Here is a 20,154-nt window from a genome sequence, read left to right as displayed (position 1 = left end):
TCAAAGTATCTATCAAATTGTAATGGCAGAATGATTATATATTATGACTGTTTGCAATGTTAAATAATTGCATACCTTGAGATAGGGCTTTTAGCACAAAGAAAATCACAAACAAGAAGGAATTTCTCATTGAAGCTCTTTCTCAGGATCCGTCATTAGAAGCTAACAGTAACTAACAAAGTGTCTTCTTGGGGGAATATATGAATTGACTTAAATAGGAAATTAATAGCTAGGAAAGCAATAGGGTAGTGGACCTCACACGTTTTGATGACCACAAGAAAATGACGAGGTTTTTATGTTTTTGTCAGTTTCATTATGGTCCAATAGGTTGTTTTAAAAAAGGTGGTGAAAACAACTTCTAGCATAGGCGTTCACACTTCTATTTTTCCTTCTTGTTTATGTTATCTAATACAAGGAAACAAGGAAACAAGATATTTTATTATTTGTCTAGTTGGCAGAAGAAGCTGTTAGCAATTGCACAAATTTTGTCCTGCATGCGCTTGTGCAGGAAAGGAAAGGCAACCATTAGAGAAGTGCAACAATGCAAAAAATTTTCATATATAATTGAAGGTGATATCGACGTCCTTCTTAATTAGACTGATCTTTCATGCTCAGGAATCATGAATATTCTGTGTAAGTTCCTATATGATAAGGCTTTATGCATTAATAATTTAACAGCATATATACGTACTTTAGGAAACCAATCTGTCATGATGTAAAATTGTCTGTCATGCCTTATTTGGACTGTAAAATTTTGATTGACCCAGATGTTGAACGAGGCAAGGAAGAGTTTGAGATAACCAATCTCGAATATGATAATGTAATCAGTTAGCACGCAGAAAAGGCCTCAATGTTAAAGAGGCATTGAACCATGCTGACAATGAAAAAAAAAAAAAGCCTAGCAGCCTTTTGCTCATAATCTCTTCCTCTAGTATTGTCCGGGTAAAGGTACTAGTTTTTTGTTAGTAAGGGAATGGAATGTGTAAAAGAGTTGTACATTTGAGCACCCTTTGGACTCATTGTTTGCATTACAATTATTACAATCACAGGAACAGGAAGATAAGATACAGACTTTCTCAATCAAATCCTTAAGTGCTTTACTGATTTGATAAAGGTATAGCTAACTCAGTATCTTCTCATGTTGACGTGATTTACCTCCACAGTCTCCCGCACTGTAACCTCCAGTCGTTCTCGAGAGGTTGGCCATGGTTCTGGAGTATTCTCCACTCTGACTTGTGCTATTTGTCCTTGAGTTTGAGGAGTTTGTCTTTGTTCATAATATTTCCCAACACAGTAAAAACCAATAAACACTCCTATTACTGATGCAAGGACATAGGCCACAATTTTCTCAGCCTTTTTGCTTTTTCGGTGATTTAAATTCTCATTCCCATCTATCCTGCTCAGACATAAAGGGAACAATGGTAAGATTTAAAAGTAGCAAAGGTTGAACTCAAAAGTAGAGCCAATGATGAGCATGCTTACATGTATTTGATTTGCTTGTTATCAGTTATAGTTTCTGGAACATTGCCAGAAAAATCATTATCACGGAGGTCACTGAGAAATATAAAAGAAAAGGAAAAAAATGATTTAGTTGAGAATTCAGATTACTATAGAAGTACTTTACATTGTTACTAACTACGGATGTATTGAACAGGTTAATTACTGACAGTCGCCGTAGGTTAGGCAGCTTTCCAAGAAATTCTGGAATTTCGCCATTAAGTCTGTTATTATGCAGATCTCTGATACAAAGAAGGAAACAACACAAATGTATTAGCTTAAAAGAAGCAGAGGATTATGTTTTTAAGGTGTTGTGGTGAATGGTTAAATAGCTCACATTATTTCAAGGGCATCCATTTGGCTGAAATCTGGGAGAGAACCTTGGAGACCATATCCAGAGAGATATCTGTAACATTATAAAATTTTTGCTTAGAGTTAACAGTTATCTCACGCTATTGAACCTATCACATTTAACATTGCAGGTAGTATTTTGTGTTTATGAACTAAATTTGCATTTAAGTCTTAGGTGTAAGAGAAGTTTGCAGCCTGGAATTGTAGCATTTTCCGTTTCGGTCAAGGAACTTTCTATCTAGGCCAGAAATGCTGACAGCAAAATGGATACTGGCAGAGATTTGTCTTCAGGACAATCAAGTTGTTTGGTCTAAAAGGGAGCATGCTTCAATCTCAGGGTGACATATATATGGCAGTTGGTAAAGTAAGTATACATTGAAGTTACTCTTGGAGGTTGATCACCGCTGCAGTTTAACCATTGCCAGATGGTGTCATTAGGGAGACAAGGTTCCCCGCTCCATCCCTTCAGCTGTTCAAAGTTGTCAACGAACTCTCCTAATCCATCCACTTTTTAACAAACACCATCTTTAAGTTAAACCAAAAAAAATAAATATTAGATGGAGGAGAAGAAAATTTTAGGGGAAATGCATCTTACAGTCGTTTTGTGATGTAGTTGCAGTGACAAGAGGTTCACTAATAGTGTAAACTTCTATGGCGCTTATTATTGGAGGCAATGTGGAATCATCAGTTGGTGCTAGCTGAACATTCAAAGCATCGAGAGACAGGGCATTTGCCCATATGCTGAGACATTTCTGATATTCTGGGCTGGTAGAATTTACGAAATCATTGTTCACAATTACATTGAATGATCTGGCAGCACCATTTTCCAGAAATGGTTCAGTGAAGTACATTTCCACATGGTCAAGGTGGCTTACATTGCCAAAAGTGAAACTCAAGTCAATTTTGTCTGTTGAACTTGAAGCCTGAACTGCTTCGATTATTGCAGAATCCGGAGGGACATTAACGGATGTAACTTCAAGGGAAGTGAAATTTGCAGTTACTGGCTCCAGGCCCGATGGAATCAGGGGCTCCCATATGCGGTTGTATTTATCATCAGGGTACCTGATATATAGCACAAGTTATGCTAGATATTGTTTCAAGGTCTATAGATCTATCTCAAATGCTAACACATTTAAGATCCCAATTTTGGTTCTCTCCTTCCATGTTAAGTGTAATGTCTTACCCAAGAATCCAATCATTGGCTCCATAATTGTAGCGATAGCTATTGAACCAAGCCATATCCCTTCTCATCTGGGCGTACATATCAGCAGGCAATGGCAAGGATTCCAAGCTGGAAATGAAGGGGAACTGTTGATCTTGAGTTCGAGCTAGACAAACACTAATGCTTTCCCCTTTGGTTGCGTAAATCATTTCATAATAGGTGAAATTAGTCATGGTAGTCACAACAGTAGCCCATTTGTTTCCATCGAACTGAAGGTCAAAGGTTGGCGGCTTGGAGAGGCCATCATAGTTGCCATACAGGAACATAGCTCTCACAAGATATCTGGTTGATGTAGGTGTAGGCAAAGTGTAACAATTCTTGTTTTGTTCCTTGAAGACACGCAGCGTGTTCAGTTGCTCTACTTTGGAAGCGATGTTTTGAGGAACCCGTTCATTGTTACCTGTCTTAATGAAATCCTCGTCTGTCTTCCAAGTGTCCCCATTTGCATCTTTATAGCTCGTGTCTGATCCACAGTCTATCCTCACCCAGTCCCATGTATCTTATACAGGTATTCAAAGCATGCATCAGTGTGGAAGAATAATTACATTATTATCTATTGCTATTGTCTGCAATGGCAAATCTCATGGCTCAAATGACTTGTGAGATTAACTTTTTCAAGTTAGTATCAGTACATATATAATGGAATATGAAAGGATTAAAGATTGCAAGAGGGAATAAGTTACAGATTTATAAGTATCATCTCCCACATAACAAGTTTGATCAATCATTGAATGAGGTGACATTTCGTTTGGTTGTCTAAGCCAGTTGTAAATGACATGTTGAAGTAAAGAAGATGGATGGGTATAGATTATAGATAAGTGAGTAGTAGCATACCTTGAGAAAAGGCTTTTTGAGCAAAGAAAATTGCGAACAACAAAATCTTTTTCATTGTAGCTCTTCCTTAGAACCTCTCATTGCAAAGTAAGCTGGGGGTTAAAGGAATAGCTGTTAAGGCAAATGGTGATGCTTTCAAGTAAAAAGAAGATTGGATGGTAGTGCTCGAGGATACAAAATATTGGAGCTGGGACGTTTGATGATTGCAAGAAATTCTTGTGTTATGTCTGTTTCACCACGGCCAAAATCAACCGTTTTGAAAATGCAATGATAATTAAGGCTAAACTAATACATTTTTTTAATTTTATCATTTTATTTACATAAATTTATATATTTTTATTGTTTCCAAATCTTTAATTTATTTTCAAATAAACTTTTAACTTTTAATTTACACGGAAATAAAATTTTAACATAAATAAATTTTTGGTTCAAAATAAAAACTTATTTAAATGAAAAAATACAATTTTATTTGAGTATAATAAAAATATAAGAAATTTATTTAAGAAAAATGAATTAATTCAGAAATATTTTTTATTATTTTAACCAAAACATTAACAGCTTGTAACATTGCGTTCGCACTTCCTTTATCGCCCACCCTATTGTCGGATACCAAGGAGCAAGTTGTGAATAATATTATTATAGTTGGCCAAAGAAGCAGTGAGGTAAGTTCTGTGAAAATTCCTTGAATTCTCTTTTACAGAGAAACTGATACGGAATTCCAAGTATTATGATATTTACTAACATACATGAAATGTTTCTGTCAGTTACTAGGACTAGGTTCCGTCCAAGGTACGTACAAAATAAGCTGTGAAGTTACAGGGAATTAGAGTGAGTACGTAGCAATAATTTATAGACAGCAAAATTAAAAAAAAAAAAAAAAAAAATGTCGATGAAAACAACGGGGGCTAGAGGTATACCTGGTAATGACACAGGAAATGTCTCAAGCTATGTCCTTCCAAATTGATTACATTGAACGTAAATAGCAGAACGTATAGCGACGGTCGTCGTGGTAATAATAAAATTCATGAATTGGGTCTTAATGATTCAACTGCCGACAAAGATTTATATTCATTGCATCAATTTTTTGGAAATTTAATCTTTCCGTCAATCAAACTATATTAAAAAAAAAAAAACCTTATAAACTCTAAATTTTATCATTTTGTTTTATTTAAATAAATTTTTATATACTTAATATGCTTAAATAAACACTGATCAAATAAATCTTTTAACTTTTAATTTATATTTAAATAAAATTTTAATTTTTAATTTGTACTTAAATAAATCTTTGACTTAAATCAGTTTTTATTTGACGTAAAAATTTATTTCAATACAAATAAAATATAAAAATTTATTTGAGTATCATAAAAAAAATGAACTTATTTAAGAAAAAAAAATAGTTCAAAAGGTTTTTTTATAACTTTTTTAAAAAAATTAGAATCTACGTCTGTAAATCTTAAAACAGTATGTTTTCCCAATATTTGACATCCACTAAAGCTGAAAAATAAGTAACGTACATTGAAGTTAGCACCACTCCTATAGACTAGTTTCAGTTGGCTTTCTATTTTTCCTTTGAATATAATTTTCAGGCCACTCAGTTTGCTTGCTTTGAGAGGAGACACTACAACAAAAGAGTGACTCAGCTGTCATTCGAAAGAGAAATATGCGATGGCTAGCCTCGAGAGAAGAAGTTCGTCTCAGCTGTCTAACAGGCCTTTCATAGAATCACAAACCCTTTAATCTATTGCTTTTTCAGGTTTGATTCCATCGTAACTCAAGCTTGTGAGGAGCCTAAAACCAGAGCTTTTAGGGCCGGCATTTGGCTCTCCAAAAGCTCCTTTTTACTCAAAATTCTATCAGATGAACAGTCTTGTTCCTGCCAAAACCAAAAAGGGAATAACATGAAGCAATAGCCAGCATTGAAAAACAAAAACAAAGAGGCTTGGGAAGAGGGAAGTGGGGGAAAAATAATTCATAAGTAAACTCGAAATGCATTGTCAAAACCTAATTATTTTTTAATATGGAGACACCCTTGTTCACTAATGAGCAGGAAAACTCAATCAGAAATTTGTGCCAAAATATCAACGACAATTTGCTTAAGATCAAAGATTATATCAATAGAATTGTAAAACTTTACTTACATCACCAGTTGCAGCAGACATAAGTGCTAAAAGCATCACTGTTGCAGTTTGGAAATCTGTCAAGATCTCGTACGCTGAATCATCTAGTTTATCCTGAAAGAAGGAACAACACAGCAGCATATATAAAATATAATAATTAAACTATTTAAACTAGTGCCCAGAAAAAGTTACAAAACATGAGTTAAGAAACAAGATGTTCATGCATAGCCTTAGCTAAAATGATTTATCTAGCTTTAGGTTCTATTTGGTGTCCAACATAAGTTTCTAGATTTTACCACTGTCCTTCAAATATCCTAGACTGTTCAAGCTGATGTCAAAAAGCATGTTTGAAGACAAAAATGGACACAAATATTTCATAAAAATTTTTACACGGTTCAAGAAAAAAACAGTAAAAAAAGAATACACGTGCAAAGAGCAGCTTTACAACTGCGTACCTTCAATCGAGTTACAGCAACAGAGATTGCCCTTCCAGGGGCTTGAAGAGCTCTACTGTGAACCTAAGAATAGCATCCATATTTGAATTGAGCAAAAGAATTAGAGTTAGGCATTTAAATATAAGTGGTTGGGTGTTCTATCTACTAACCTGTATATAAAGTAGGGAAACAACTTTTGGCAGAAGAGAAACAGGGTCAGTTTCAGCAGAAACTTGAGAAGTCAAATCCTGAAAATAAAAAAAAGGACCAAGCTCTGTCATTGAACCATTTTACGCTTTCTATTAACTTCTACATCCAGCATCTACAAAAGAAAAAAAGAAGATTTCCACTCACTACTCACTAGTATAATATGCCACAAACTAGGGGTGCGAAAAGTAGGCTGTAACCAACCGAAACAGATAAATTTTGGTTAATTCGGTCTAATCGATTTTGGTAAAAATCATTTAGCGACATCGATTTTTTCAACTAATTTGGTCAGTGTTCAATTACCAAAATTAGCAACCTAACTAATCAATTACAAATATAATTATTTTTTAAATATATTTTATACGAAATGTAAATAATAAAATACTTTTACGAATGTATATTAGGATTTTCTTAAAGGTATTTTATTATTTATATTCCATATATAATATTTTAAAAATCATGTATATTTGTAATGGGTTAAATTGGTTACCGAACACCAACTGGAATAGTTGAAAAACCAATGTCCCAAACTGCCTTTTACTGAAATCGATTAGAACGATATGAATTAACTGGATTTTGTCAGTTTCGGTCAGTTAAGTTGGTTACCCCTGACTTTTGCTCACCCCTAGCTGTGTTGTAGTGAGCACATTGCATAGAGAACTTTGTAAATATTGTGTTTGTGCTGCAGGGAATCTTTCCTGACCACCCAAAAGCTCGTTTCTATGTACATAAGACAACGTCTACCTAGTATTTGTTAAAATACCTCAACAGATGTTAGTTATCAAATTTGTTCTGTTTTGAGTTAGTGAAAATAATTGGTAAAACAGATTGAAACCAACTGAATCAACCTAAGTAGGTTTCAGTTATCGTCAGTTATGTACTTAAAGTCTGTCTGTTTCAGTTATTATTTTATATGAGGTTGGTTAAGTTGGTTATTGAATTTTCAAGATCGACCAATTGCTCACCCCTACTAGAAACCATTAAGAGAAGATTTTAACACATACAAAGATGTTTAAAGATAGATCATGCTATGAGCTAGCAGATGAGCCATTGAGTCCAAGTGTAATCTTGAATTTTAATAACAGCAAAAGAGAATTGTGCACTAGCATGCCTTGACATACCACCCAGCCATATCATCATTGCTGCAGAGCTTTAAGAACATAAAGGTCTTGAAACAATATGGATGCAGTAAATGTGTTTTTTTTTTTTTTTTTTTTTTACAAATCAATAATCAAGTACAGTGAGCATACCTTGCGGTATGAATGCAAAAGAGTTCTTTCCAATTTTTTGTCAAGCTTTTTCAGGAGTAACCCACTGCAAAAATGGAACATAAAATGTTACATTATACATGATCAACATAAATGCAACTTCATGTAAAAATAATGCCCAAAGCCCACAAAGATGCCACGGATAGTTAATAGAAAGAATATAACCTCTCCTCAACCAGGTCTCTCAGTGCAGTCATGAATGTCTCCACCCGCTGATGCATAGAAAATCCAAAGTTATAATTCATGGAAGTATATCTAGAAAAATACAGTCGTAAGAAATACACAGAGAGTATCTGCTATCTATTAACAATAACAGAGATGGCATAAGTTAAGACAAACAAGAACATCATGTTTTCTTAACTTATTTTTTGCAGTGAATCATTATCAGAAACAGGTAAATCCTCATAATTCACGTTTTAATAAACAAGAACTGACCTTCCCTTCCAAAGCTTCAACCAGTGCCAGAGCCCTTTTAGAATGAGATCCTGGAAAGCTCTTAGCCTGAACAAGCAAAAGCCAGTATATCAAAACTAATTGCCACCCAACATTATCCATATTAAAAATTAAAGGGGTTAAGAATCATCTCATACTATAGCAGTTCTTTCACCAGGGCTAAGTGAAATGCTTTCTGAATTTTGAGAATCTTCAACTTGAGCCCCATTTTTTAATTTGTTGTGTATGTCCTATAAAGGATGAATCACATACCATTAGACATACTTAAATCATCAGAATAGGCTCATAGAAAGTCAATTAAAACAAGAGCAGCAAATAAGTTCTACCAGGTTATGGAGAAGGATATCAGCTATAGAAGTGGCAACAGTTCTAAGCAAATGCCTGTGCAAAGTAACCTATAAAACAGAAAAAGTCTATCATAAGCCATTTCATCACCAAAAGCAACCTCTTCAAAAATCAACTATTGTAGGAAGAAATTACAGAAGTTGACTGGTCATCTTCAAACAAATCTAATGCCTTCTCGTAAAGCTGCATATTTAAGAAAGACTGCCAACGAACAAGATTAATAAAGAGAGGATACAATTAAGTCAACTGAAGATACATGATATGGAAATTAACAACATTTCCAGGAGAAATGCATACATAATACTAGATAAAAGAACAACCGAAACCTAAACAAAAACAAAAGAGTGACTACAACCATGCCAACCTCATCAAGTTTCCTTTGCAAATTATCAAGCAAACGTTTCATTTTCTCCACATTTTCTGTAAACAATGCCTTTCTCCTTTCCTTCCAACAATTTATTAGCATAGGTCTTAAATAGTCTGCCAAATGTCTAAGAATTGTTTGAGGATCATTAACACCTGACAAATAGACCACCAAATGAACAAATATATCAAAAGTCGAATAGAAAAGCCACACCTGATTAGCTAATTCATGGGTGTAATGAAAAAACAAACTTAAAGTGGAGTTTTATACACCTTGTTCTTCGTAATCAGGAACCAGGATTTCAAGCTTTTGCATTAACCATTCTTCTGAAGGCACAATTTCCTCCTGTGTTTTAATTGAGTCTTTCTTAGCTCCTTTTCTTGAATCTGCAACCTGAGAGGAAGACGTATCCTTGCCTCTCTTCTGGTTTTTCTTAGCTTTGGTGGGGATGTAATCCTCGTTTTCTGAATCACCTTCAGCTGACACTGTTTTTGTCCCAGAGGATTTACCCTTTTTCTTCTTCGTTCCTTTCTCAGTACCACGTTTGCTGTTGCCACTCTCACTACCAGTTTCAAATCGCTCTGAAGACTTGCTTAATTCCTGTCCAGCTTTAGCTTCCTTAACCAGATGCGAATCATCACTCAACATTATAGTGGAGGACCCTGAATGGCTAAAGGTTTCCATCTCTTTCTCTACCCGATCATAGACATCCTAACCAACAAAGAGACCAAGTTGTGAGCACCGAATTTCATGAGAATCAAAGAGGGCATAATATACATGCAGACTTCAATTAGTACTCAAGTATCCAAACCTATAATGTTAAAATGCAAACAAATGCAGAAGGAAGTAAAGAATGTTACTCAGTGAGTGTTGGGTGTTAAATCTGGCTAAGAAAAGTTAGCCAGAGAAAGGAAAGGGGGGGGGGGGGGGGGGAGGGGGGAATATAAATTAAAACCCAAAATTGCAGATAGATTATTTTGAGAAGTTAAGCCTTGAAGGCCAAATAAGTTAACATGTCAGCATCACAATGCTTGTGACCATGGACCCTTAGCAAAAGACATTTATTCAGCCATAACATATTAAACTTTTAAACACATAAAATTTTCCATCCTCAGATCCAACAGATAAAACTAGTTGATTCAACAGATAAAGTTAGTTTTCCTTCATTAATTTGCCATAAAGCAGCTGGATTGCCATTCAGATTCTGCTGCCAAGCAGATGCTATAACTAAAACTATTAATAACCAAAATTAACATCTCCAACTCCTCATTAACTTGTTTTTCAATTGAATTCATTGCAGGCAAACTGCAATGATCAGATCTAACATGCCAACCATACTCAGAAACTTCATGCTAGAATAGCTATTGGTAAATTTACATGGTGTGTAGATATAGGAATTCCTTTTGATATTAATAAATAATTCTGGGCAGGCAAGAAAACATTTCTAAAGACTAATATCAATAACTAATCTGAAACACTTAATAAAATTAATCTCAAAAGTCCTACCTTCACAAAGCTGCTGCTAAATAAATAGGAATCCCCCATGATGAGTGCCTTATTAGCCTGAAAAGAAACATGAAACAAATCTACACGTAAAACAAAGATAATAAAAAAATGAAGTATATGATAAAACACAGAAGGGATAACATGTAACCTTGAGTGCTGACTGAACAGAAGGACAAAGTGACAGAATCTTAGATGCATCTTGGGCTCCAAAGGAAGTGGGTAATACAGAAAGGGAATCAAGCCTGCAGTGTTCAATCCAATTAGACCATTAAAAAAGAAAGTAAAAAGATACCAACCTCGACATGCAAAATGCAGTAAGATCACACTGGAAAACTTCACAAACATTCTTTATGTTAATCTAAATGTCATCTGCAAGAACTATATTCCTGAATATTCATGAGCATTTAGTATCTCCAAATGTTCCATCTCAGAATAAAAGATTAAGTTAAATACCATAAAGTGAAAAATTTTCAAGGGCACTAGTTATGAACAATTGAACGCTTTTTTGTAGTTCTTACCAGCTACCACGTTCAATTGCATCCTCAATAGCAGCATCCAACATCTCAATCATTGAAGGGTGAACAAATGCTGTAACTAGTGGTATGCCTTCAGGATACCTGGACTAAATTGGAGCATACAACCAAATTTTAATTAAATAAAAACCATACAAAATCATCAAATGTGGCGTAATTACCATACAAGATGTTAGTTGTGTTAATAGTTCAATGCATGAAATTACCTGCAAGAACTGAATGGGCTGGGAAATTCCAAGTTTCTGCATAGCGTCATAGCCGATCAAAGAGTTCTGTAAGCAAAAGCGAAACAATGAGGAATATAATACAGCAATATGCTTATCTAACAAACAAAAGGGCATAATTAGTGATAATAGTCAGTGACATTTTCAAATACAATATAACTAACAATTATGTGCAGTGACATTTAATAATCTGGAACTGTTAATAAAACTTAGAATGCATTCAAATGCGTATGATGTAACATTAACAGATTTATTTTTATTTACATGGCCAGAGACACAAAAGTGTAATAAACTACAAGGACTAAATATTTATTTGACTATTGCCTTCTTGTATACAGCTGTACAACTATAGATCATGAAAATAACAGACTTTACAGAAAGAGAGACATAATGAATATTTAGAATCAGAACCATCACAAAACTACATGAATGAACAGCCTTGAGAGATGCGTCACATGAAAGGCATGCGGTACCTCTGTATAGGCATCTGAATATCCAAAGATTAAAAACAAATTCAGAGTGTAAGGCAACAGACCTGTGAGAAGAAAGAATCAACACATTCCTTTTGAGCAATAGCAAAAACCTGTTGCATGGTCACACTTAAGTATTAAAAACTTGAAAAAGGAAATGTTACAATTAACTTGGATTTCATCAGAAGATAAACTTGCACCCTCCCCATATTCCCTTATTTCTGCACTCTATCTTACTATTTCTTTAGTTCGTTTTTCAGAGTTTACCAAGGAAAAATAAAATAAAAAAAGGATTGAAGCAGCTTATATGTTGAAAGACTAATACGTTTTAACTTGAGCATTGAAAAAATTCATTAAAAAACAAGTATCTTGCCATTAAAATCATCAATTCTATATTCAAATTGATACCTTGAGAAAAATAGCAAGGAGCCACCCTTTATTAGGTAAAGTTAGGTTAGAAGGTGCCACTTAATCTCTTACATAATGTTTTCACAACTGACGTTGATCTTTTGAAAACAAAATCACAAAATAGGTTACAAAGTAGTATGAATGAGGATTTTAATAGCCATTAGAATTTGTTCATTCTATAATGTGATTGTGAATTCAGATAAACATAAAACAATAAGAAGATCATGTAACATACAGTTGGAGTCCAATGAACTCCTGCACGAAATGTTCCCAGAACCTCGCCTTCCCTAACCAGCCTGTTAAAAAGAGATTGGAAGAATGAACCTTCAACCGCTACACCAGTGGCTCCTTCTATTTCTTGCAAAAGTTGCTGCAAAGTGCTCCACAAAACAGACAAATTTGTTGGAACTGTGATACCCCTGGAAGCACCACGAACCATGGCACTGACACGAGCTACATACGCAGGTGTGTACAATTGCCCACCTTCAAGCCTACCTTTCACCTAACAGACAAAATAGAAAAAAAAAATCAAAAACAAAACTGTCATAAAAGTTCTTCCTCTATTTTCCCAAAGTCAAAAAAGTAAAAAATAGGAAAATTAAGTTACTATAGTCCCAAGGCGAGGCTCCAAGACAGATGCCACCAACTCAGAGCCAACATGTAACTGTGCAGCCAACTCAGCTAGAGCAATTTGACTGCATTCCTGCAGCCTCTCATTGATTTCTTCAGCTACGGAATCCCAATAAGATTGTGATATTATCTCTCCTTGAATTAACATAAGCCTGGGATCCTCCGAAACTACATGCTGAGCTTGCTTCTCAACATGATATAAATCCACCCCAGTGGTATCCGCAAGATCAATCAAAGAAACACGCCCTAATGTCTTCACCACCCCAGCAATTTCATGCCTCAATTGCTCCTACAGTACAATAGATCATCACAATCATAAAATTCAAAATAAAACCCACATGTAATAAATCCAATATTACATACTATGGCAACAAAATAATATTAAACACGTAGCCAACAATTTTCCTTGGTTTTCATGGGAACCAAACAGCAGTTAAAATTCATAATACAACCCAGAAATAACTAAACAGTCCTTATTATTATTTTCCTTCATATTGTCTCCGTAACCAAACAGGAGAGAGAGTTACCGGAGTGATGTATTCTTTGCCAGAAACAGTGTGGAGGAGTTCGAAATCAATGATTCGAAGGTCGTGGAGTTTTTGGACCAACTCGACGACGTTTCGCTCCGATAATCGGATGCTCGATTTCGCCTGCTGTGCGAACTCGAATTGCCTCTGCAATTCGAGCAATTCATCATCCATCTTTCTTTCCTATTCCAATTAACGAAGATCGGCAGTTTTTAGAATTTTTTTTTTAATTTTTTTTTTTAAATCTTCTTTCCCTTTTGACGTTTAGATGCAAACAGAGAGTAAAAGAAACAAAACGAAACGAAAAGAACACAGAAATTTTCAGTTTGTCAGCTGAAGTTTTTGGGCCTTAAAAAAGCAAGAAAATAAAAACTTTCTTGGGCCTATTTTCTTGTTATGCGCCCTGAAACCCCTATTAAACTTTTTATTTTTTAAAAATGAGTTTTTACAATTTTTATTATTTTGATTTCGAGTAAAAAATAGAAATTCCATTTTTTATTTAAATTTCATCATTTAAAATTTTTAATTCTATTATGTTCATAAAAAAATTATCAGAAATATTTAAAATTAACTACTTGAGGAAAAAATTTTCCAGTTTTTATTCCATTAAAATGGGAAATTCCTCCCAAATTTTTTCTTCTCTTTGGTTCAGAAATTCATTCCCCTATAGGCATCCCATGCATAACCTATTAAGCCTTGTACTAGGCTCTATTTTTGTGTTGATTTGATTAACTCGTCAAAATTTTTCATCATGCTTTGAACTCTCCGGCCCAATTTAGGGATGGCAACGCGACGAATCTTTATTCGTTTGGAATTTGATTCTATCTTCTCTTAAATTAATAAAATATTATTTTTAAAATAAATATAAAAATATAAATATAAAATTAAATTATTTAATTAAAAATAATTTTTTATAAATATATATCAAATCAAATTAAATTTATCTAAAATTTAATTTCGATCTAATTTTAAAAAAAATTTTATTATTATTCAACCCAAATTTTGATTTAAAAAAAAAAATAGATCTTAAACAATACGATCGAATCAAAACCCACCGGTTATGGGTGGGTTTGCCATCCCAAGTCATCAATTTCCCATATTTTTCAAACATCAAAATTTGTCCACATTTTCTTGTGGTTTCCACCGGAAGGTCGATGTACGGATATTTGTTCTCTAATAATTTTCAGTCAGCAGGGAAAGTCTTGTGGTAAATGCTCCGTTTTGTTCATTTGCATTATTGCATGGGGTCCAACTCTGCTTCTCATCACTCAATGGCGTATGCTTTCTTCTTCAGATTCTTTACCAATGATTAAGATCTGCGTCCAAAGAGGAGAAAGGAAACAAGAGAAAAAAAAAAAAGTGGTCTCAGTCCAATTGGTTCATCCATCTCATTTGAATAACCCCTTTCCCTGTAGCATAGCTGTCATTGCCCTTAGAAGTTTCTCGCTCATAAATTTGCCTTTGAGAACAACTAGTCTTCGCTTGTTCTTGCCCAAGAATAACCAAAATCTTGAGAATGAGAAAAGAAAAACTAGGATCAGCTTGAAATTTACATTTTAGTAATTAATCATCAAAGGACAAAAGATCCGTAATGCCATCTGGGAAAAAGGGAGCTAGCGATGGCGTGAGTCTTATTAAATGGCATACATTTTCTTATACTCATTGTTTAGAATTTCAGAATCTGACATCACAGACAGTGAGAAGGAGCGTGACCTGCTCCCCATTGATGATCTTCGTATACTTTTCATGTTTGAAGCCTCAATCCGATGCCTAATCACCCAATAACACATGGTGCCTAAAGTTGTGGCCAATATGCTTGTTCCAATAATTGTCACTCCAATTGCAAGCCATCTTTCCTCTTTGCCAACTACAACAAATGACAAGGCTAAGAATGCTACTGAAATAAACACGCAAGCCAACCACATTAACTTGTTGATAATTGCCATCATCTGCTTCTTTGCCTTGCTCTCAATGACTACAACTGAGGTCTGAACCACCACAACTGCCAGAGAAATGAAGAGGGCAACGGAATCAAAGATGAAGAATATTATAAAGGCAGGCTTTGGAGCTATATTTGCTTCCCCAAGGGAGTCACCAGGAGGAATATTATCCGGGTCATCGACATATTGGCCAGGGACAGTGAAAATGGCAGCAAAGGCAACCGTAGCAATTAGGACAGCAACAACAGTGGTGGAGTTTATGGCATTGTTAAGACCTTCAGCATGCATTTTGTTGAGTCTTTTAGCAATGCCTTGCACACGCTTTCTAGTTTGGCGGCTGTGTTCTAGTTGATTGTGCACTTTATGCTTTATATCACTCACAGTTTGTTTTAACTCACGGGCTGAATTTGATGCTGCAGGCTTGATGATTCGAGCACTTTGAACTCCATGCTGCTGCAGAATAGTTGCAACCTCAGGGTGCCCAGTTTTCTCAGCAGTGTCAAAGGCAGTTTCACCGCTTCTGTTAACAGCTTTTGTGTCGGTTTCTTTGTATCCAAGAAGCAACTTAACAATCTGCACAAAACAAAGATTCTATTAGCATCTTGCCTTGTTCCTTTTTTGACTCCATAAATGAAGAAATTTTTCTTCCCTGCCCTAATGATTTTATGAAAAATCTTCTGATCTTAAAGTTAAAATTCATAGATTGCAATTAAACCCCTTGTTTTAGGAAGATTGTGACTATATCTCAATTGTCATAAGAACTACAGATTTTCTGTTACAAAAGCTCTCTCATGCTTTGGTCAAAGGAATTTCAAATGATCCTCCACTAGATATTATGAAGGAGCATACATTCAATGTTTTTGCCGAAAAGGTTGCCCTATATGGCATATTAGCATTCCCATGCCTCAAAACCGGTTCATTACAGATTCAGCTGCACATTTGGCAAATCTGTGAACTCATCAGGATCTAAAATTGTCAAGATTACACAGCATTTGTGGAAACAAGCAGTGTCCAATTTTAGAATCCTAATAATATTCTTGTCATTTTAAAATTACAAGTAGTTTGACTTTTACATATATCAATCCACTAGTTCAATTAAACTTTTGGCAAATAGTGAGATAATTCAGGCTTTTGTCAAGAAGTCAACCAGCAGGTGCAGAACCAATAATCAGAAGCATATTTCTTAATAATAATAATGACAATAATACCAAAGACCAAATGGATTCTTTCAGAGAAAAGATGCTCATCCTAGGTGTGCAATCATCCAAATATCAGAATTCATAATTGCTAATCTCATACACACAGGATAAGCCATCTAATCAGCTGCCAGCAGATTTATTTACCATTAAATGGAATGCACTGTTCAGCAATGAGGGGCTGGTGTGAAGTTTCCAAACAATGGTTTTAACATTTTATTAATCACTGATCAATAAAATCTTTTAACAATCCACCTATTTTATCAGAAACAACTTTGTGTTGCTCTAACATTTAAGAACGGCATATAAATTGAACAAGGCAGTGCAGGTAGTTTATGTCCAAGGAGACAACAACGTGAGACTAAATTGTAAATCTGATTTAAACCAAAAATCTGACAGAGGGAGATAAGGAGACAGAGAATGAACATAACTGGTTCAATAGAAACCCAAAATTAAACATTAGAGTAGCCAATTAGCTGTGCCTTCATTTAACTCAGTTAACAAAAAATCAAAATTTTAGGTGAAACAGTGCCACTGACCCATTTGCAGGGCAAAGACATAAATGTCTAAACTAATTGATAAAGGCAAAAGTCTGATGTACCTGAGCTCTTCCCTTCCGCGTAGCTATATGCAAGGTTGTGTTTCCCTTGGTATCAACCACGTTTATCATCAATGAAGGATTGACCCTGATCAATTCCTTCACCACTTCCAGATTCTGACCCTTCACTGCCATGTGAAGTGCAGTTTGCCCTTTCTTATCAGTCCTTGGTGCAATCCCAGGTTCACTAACCAAAAGTGCCTTTACAACCTCCAGATGCCCATTTCTTGCTGCAGAATGTAATGGTGTTTTACCATTACTCCTTGCTATTGTAGCCAGGCTACTACCAGCCTCCAATAAAAATTTCACAATTTCTACGTGGCCCAGTGTTGCAGCCGTGTGCAAAGCCGTGGTGTTTGATAAATCAACGGTCATAGCTAATTCTGGATGGACCGCCAGTAGCACTTTTAATACATCTGCAGCAAGGCCATACAAAAACCTCAGGTTCACCTCCAAAAATAACTGTCTTAATTGGAAACACATAAAATTCATGTATCAGGAACATACCTAAATCTCCTTGTTTAGCAGCAATGTGTAATGCGTCAAACCCATTTCTAGCTTTGATCCCGGCATCAGCAAGATCGTAATAGTTAATCATCTCCTTAACCAAATCAACATAACCATATTCGGCGGCAACATAAAGGGCAGTTTCACCAGATTGGTTCTGTTTAGCCAACAGCTCCTTCAGTTCATCCTCCCCAGTACCTGTAAGGATTTCTATCGCCACAGCAAGATTTCCAGCTCTTGCTGCAGAATGTAGAGGCGTATCATCACGTTTTCCTGTTAACTGTTTGGTCATCTTTTTCCTACGAGCAGGAACACTTGGCTGCTCAGTTGCTGGTGCCTCCATTGTGATCAAAACAAAAATTCACCTTTGCACGACTTTAATTATGAATTGAAGGATCTTCTTTTCTTCATCTTTTCGCATACCCATGGATCAAAATTGGCATGTTTCATCTACGAAAACTATCATTCATCCAAACCGATTAATAAAATGAGACTCTAAATAATTCTTGATCTCAATGATCCCAATACTTTGGAGCTTGATCCCTTCCTCCAATGTCTGGTTCTGCGTCTCCTGCATCCCAAATTATATGCCTGAGTATAACAAAAATCCATCCTCAGCTTTCTTAAAACATAAAGCAACCTTTTTTTTTTTCAATGAATATTATAAGAAAACAGCTCTCCAACCAAACTAAACCATAAAAAAAAAAAAAAAAAACCAAAATCAAACAAAACATCAACTTTCTGTACCTTTTTCATATCTTTATCCTTCATTTAAAAAAAAAAACATAAAATTGAATTAAGAACAAGAAAATGAAGAACCACAAAAGCATGATAATAATTACCTAAGTTTAAGGGCGAGGAGCTACTTTCGCTTTCATTCATCAAAAACCAAAGCACCCATATGTCAGAAAGCCATTTTGAATCGAATTCTCTGTTTTCAATCGGAATAACAAGAAAAGAATCTAAAATCTCATGTATTTACAACTTCATGCGAAACTAAAATCAGACCCCAGAACCTATAAACAAGCCAATCTAACCAATAAAGGAGAGACTTTTGTAAAAGTGCTGATCATGACAATGTTTTTCTTCTTTTTTTTTTTTTCAATTGAGAATCGAAAGAATTTGAGGGGAGAAAAAAGCAACTAAAGCTTAAGTGTAGGCAGAACAAGAGCAATGTTGGCTTAAGAAACCAACGGAATTAACAGAACACCACGCGCCTATCTTGTCGTTTGAATGTAATAAACGCCACTTGTTGCTCTCAAGAGCTTCTAGATCGAAGAATCGATCATTTGCAACAAATAATTAGTAAGTGCTACTAAATGCATTTTTTTTATAACTAAAATTATTTAATTAATTTTTATATAAATTTTCGAAAATATGTTTCTAAAAAATTATATAATTTTTCATAAACAAAATTTTGAAAATTTATAAATTTTTTAGAAAATACGTTTTTGAAAAATCAAATTTTCAAAAAAATTTAATAACTTCTTCAAAAAATTATAAAAACTCTATAAAATTATGAAAAAAGTAATTAAATAATTTTATTTATAAATTTTTTTTTTGAAAAAAATTCAAAGTGTAAAGAAATAAATAAAGATGCATTTAGCAATGCACCACTGATAACTAATTATATTTTTGTTGAAAAAATTTTTTAATTAATTTAATAATCAAATTCAAATATAATATGCAAACTTACATATTACTTAAAGAAGCCCTTTTTTAATAAATTGCAACTATAGTATTGCTGCAAAATGAAGTGAAAATTTGACCGGTGGTTAGCTCTTTCATAATTGTTTATATTTTAAATGAAAGAGAAAAGGGATAAAGTCACATGAGATGTTCAAAGGAGATATGACTTAAATTAGCATACCAACAGCATCTATATAGAACGTCTTATTATTTAATTATTTCATATAATATGCAATAATTAATTAAAATTTTAAGTAATATAATTATATTATCTGAATTGAAGTAATAATTTTATTAAATTTTTGTTCTATATTTTTATATATTTTTAAGTTAACTTGTCACGTCAGCGTTTATGGCAAAGCCAAAGTCTTCCAAGTAATATATAAGAAATACTTATAGCAAAGTCTTTTTTAAGAAAGCAAAATTTTGAATAGCAAGTCCAAAGTCTCTTTCAGTTATTCTATTGGATATCTTGAAAAAATATGGTTAAGGGTGTGAAAGGATGTCGGTTTAGAATTCTTCACGCCCATGTGCTTCTGAATCAATCATCATTTTATTTAGGTTCCTTTTAATGATGCTCTTTTTATTTTATTTTTGCTTTTAAAAAAGTAAATAATAAGTAAAAATTAACGCATATTAATCAAATGGAATTTTAATAATATATTAATAAACATAATTATAATGGTTTTAATTTTAAATAAACTAGATAAATATGAAGAAATGTATCCTTAGAATTAAAATTAAAAAAATATTGTTCATCCCACCATGCTTATTCTAAATATTTATATTACTTGACATGATATTTAATTATTAGTTTGATTATAATATCTTATT

The 20,154-nt window shown here is 34.2% G+C and overlaps 3 protein-coding genes across 5 annotated transcripts; all 3 read right to left on the bottom strand.

Moving 5' to 3' along the window:
* Position 1: 1 nt before the first annotated feature.
* LOC111284223 (putative LRR receptor-like serine/threonine-protein kinase At1g05700) lies at positions 2-4,243 on the bottom strand. The gene is made up of 7 exons (XM_089761784.1): positions 3,032-4,243; positions 2,444-2,910; positions 2,223-2,355; positions 1,835-1,903; positions 1,668-1,739; positions 1,483-1,554; positions 2-1,396 (listed from the first exon to the last, which is right to left on the bottom strand). Exons 1-7 carry the CDS (start codon positions 3,334-3,336, stop codon positions 1,126-1,128), a joined length of 1,389 nt encoding a protein of 462 aa, XP_089617910.1. The 5' UTR covers positions 3,337-4,243; the 3' UTR covers positions 2-1,125.
* A 1,055-nt stretch (positions 4,244-5,298) lies between these two features.
* LOC111285036 (E3 UFM1-protein ligase-like protein) lies at positions 5,299-13,713 on the bottom strand. Of its 2 annotated transcripts, none has more exons than XR_016342676.1 (20): positions 13,391-13,713; positions 12,841-13,152; positions 12,469-12,735; positions 11,891-11,938; positions 11,338-11,403; positions 11,117-11,220; positions 10,747-10,840; positions 10,599-10,655; positions 9,365-9,803; positions 9,093-9,247; positions 8,864-8,929; positions 8,710-8,778; positions 8,521-8,613; positions 8,366-8,431; positions 8,096-8,185; positions 7,913-7,976; positions 6,626-6,703; positions 6,477-6,539; positions 6,043-6,135; positions 5,299-5,777 (listed from the first exon to the last, which is right to left on the bottom strand). XR_016342676.1 is itself a non-coding variant. In XM_022874249.2 (20 exons), the coding sequence occupies exons 1-20, from the start codon at positions 13,562-13,564 to the stop codon at positions 5,676-5,678; spliced, it is 2,457 nt and encodes an 818-aa protein (XP_022729984.2). In that variant the 5' UTR covers positions 13,565-13,713; the 3' UTR covers positions 5,299-5,675. The 2 variants fall into 2 exon arrangements, 1 of the variants encoding a protein (XP_022729984.2); XM_022874249.2 differs by having other exon boundaries at positions 8,096-8,142.
* Positions 13,714-14,907: 1,194 nt separating this feature from the next.
* On the bottom strand, positions 14,908-18,918 carry LOC111286329 (ankyrin repeat-containing protein At5g02620-like). Of its 2 annotated transcripts, none has more exons than XM_022876239.2 (4): positions 18,474-18,918; positions 17,632-18,202; positions 17,128-17,540; positions 14,908-15,903 (listed from the first exon to the last, which is right to left on the bottom strand). In XM_022876239.2, exons 2-4 carry the CDS (start codon positions 17,972-17,974, stop codon positions 15,025-15,027), a joined length of 1,635 nt encoding a protein of 544 aa, XP_022731974.2. In that variant the 5' UTR covers positions 17,975-18,202; positions 18,474-18,918; the 3' UTR covers positions 14,908-15,024. The 2 variants fall into 2 exon arrangements, with proteins under 2 accessions (XP_022731974.2, XP_022731973.2); XM_022876238.2 differs by having other exon boundaries at positions 17,632-18,222; positions 18,474-18,839.
* Positions 18,919-20,154: the final 1,236 nt, after the last annotated feature.

Source organism: Durio zibethinus, chromosome 6 (assembly GCF_047325235.1).
Source record: "Durio zibethinus cultivar Kanyao isolate XHJ-2024 chromosome 6, ASM4732523v1, whole genome shotgun sequence".
NCBI lineage: Eukaryota > Viridiplantae > Streptophyta > Magnoliopsida > Malvales > Malvaceae > Durio > Durio zibethinus.
This window is presented reverse-complemented; position numbering and strand designations above follow the sequence as displayed.

What these genes read in the sequence shown, in the direction of transcription:
- LOC111285036 (XM_022874249.2), bottom strand. Translation starts at nt 13,564, where the DNA reads ATGGATGATGAATTGCTCGAATTGCAGAGGCAATTCGAGTTCGCACAG. An exon ending in AGCCTCGCCTTGGGACTATA is followed by an intron (nt 12,736 to 12,840) that starts GTAACTTAATTT and finishes TTTGTCTGTTAG; the next exon opens with GTGAAAGGTAGGCTTGAAGG. An exon ending in TTTTGCATTCATACCGCAAG is followed by an intron (nt 6,704 to 7,912) that starts GTATGCTCACTG and finishes TTTTATTTTCAG; the next exon opens with GATTTGACTTCTCAAGTTTC.
- LOC111286329 (XM_022876239.2), bottom strand. Translation starts at nt 17,974, where the DNA reads ATGGAGGCACCAGCAACTGAGCAGCCAAGTGTTCCTGCTCGTAGGAAA. An exon ending in TGCTAAACAAGGAGATTTAG is followed by an intron (nt 17,541 to 17,631) that starts GTATGTTCCTGA and finishes GCCTTGCTGCAG; the next exon opens with ATGTATTAAAAGTGCTACTG. An exon ending in CGCGGAAGGGAAGAGCTCAG is followed by an intron (nt 15,904 to 17,127) that starts GTACATCAGACT and finishes TGTTTTGTGCAG; the next exon opens with ATTGTTAAGTTGCTTCTTGG.
- LOC111284223 (XM_089761784.1), bottom strand. Translation starts at nt 3,336, where the DNA reads ATGTTCCTGTATGGCAACTATGATGGCCTCTCCAAGCCGCCAACCTTT. An exon ending in AACTACATCACAAAACGACT is followed by an intron (nt 2,356 to 2,443) that starts GTAAGATGCATT and finishes TTTGTTAAAAAG; the next exon opens with TGGATGGATTAGGAGAGTTC. An exon ending in ATGGATGCCCTTGAAATAAT is followed by an intron (nt 1,740 to 1,834) that starts GTGAGCTATTTA and finishes TCTTTGTATCAG; the next exon opens with AGATCTGCATAATAACAGAC.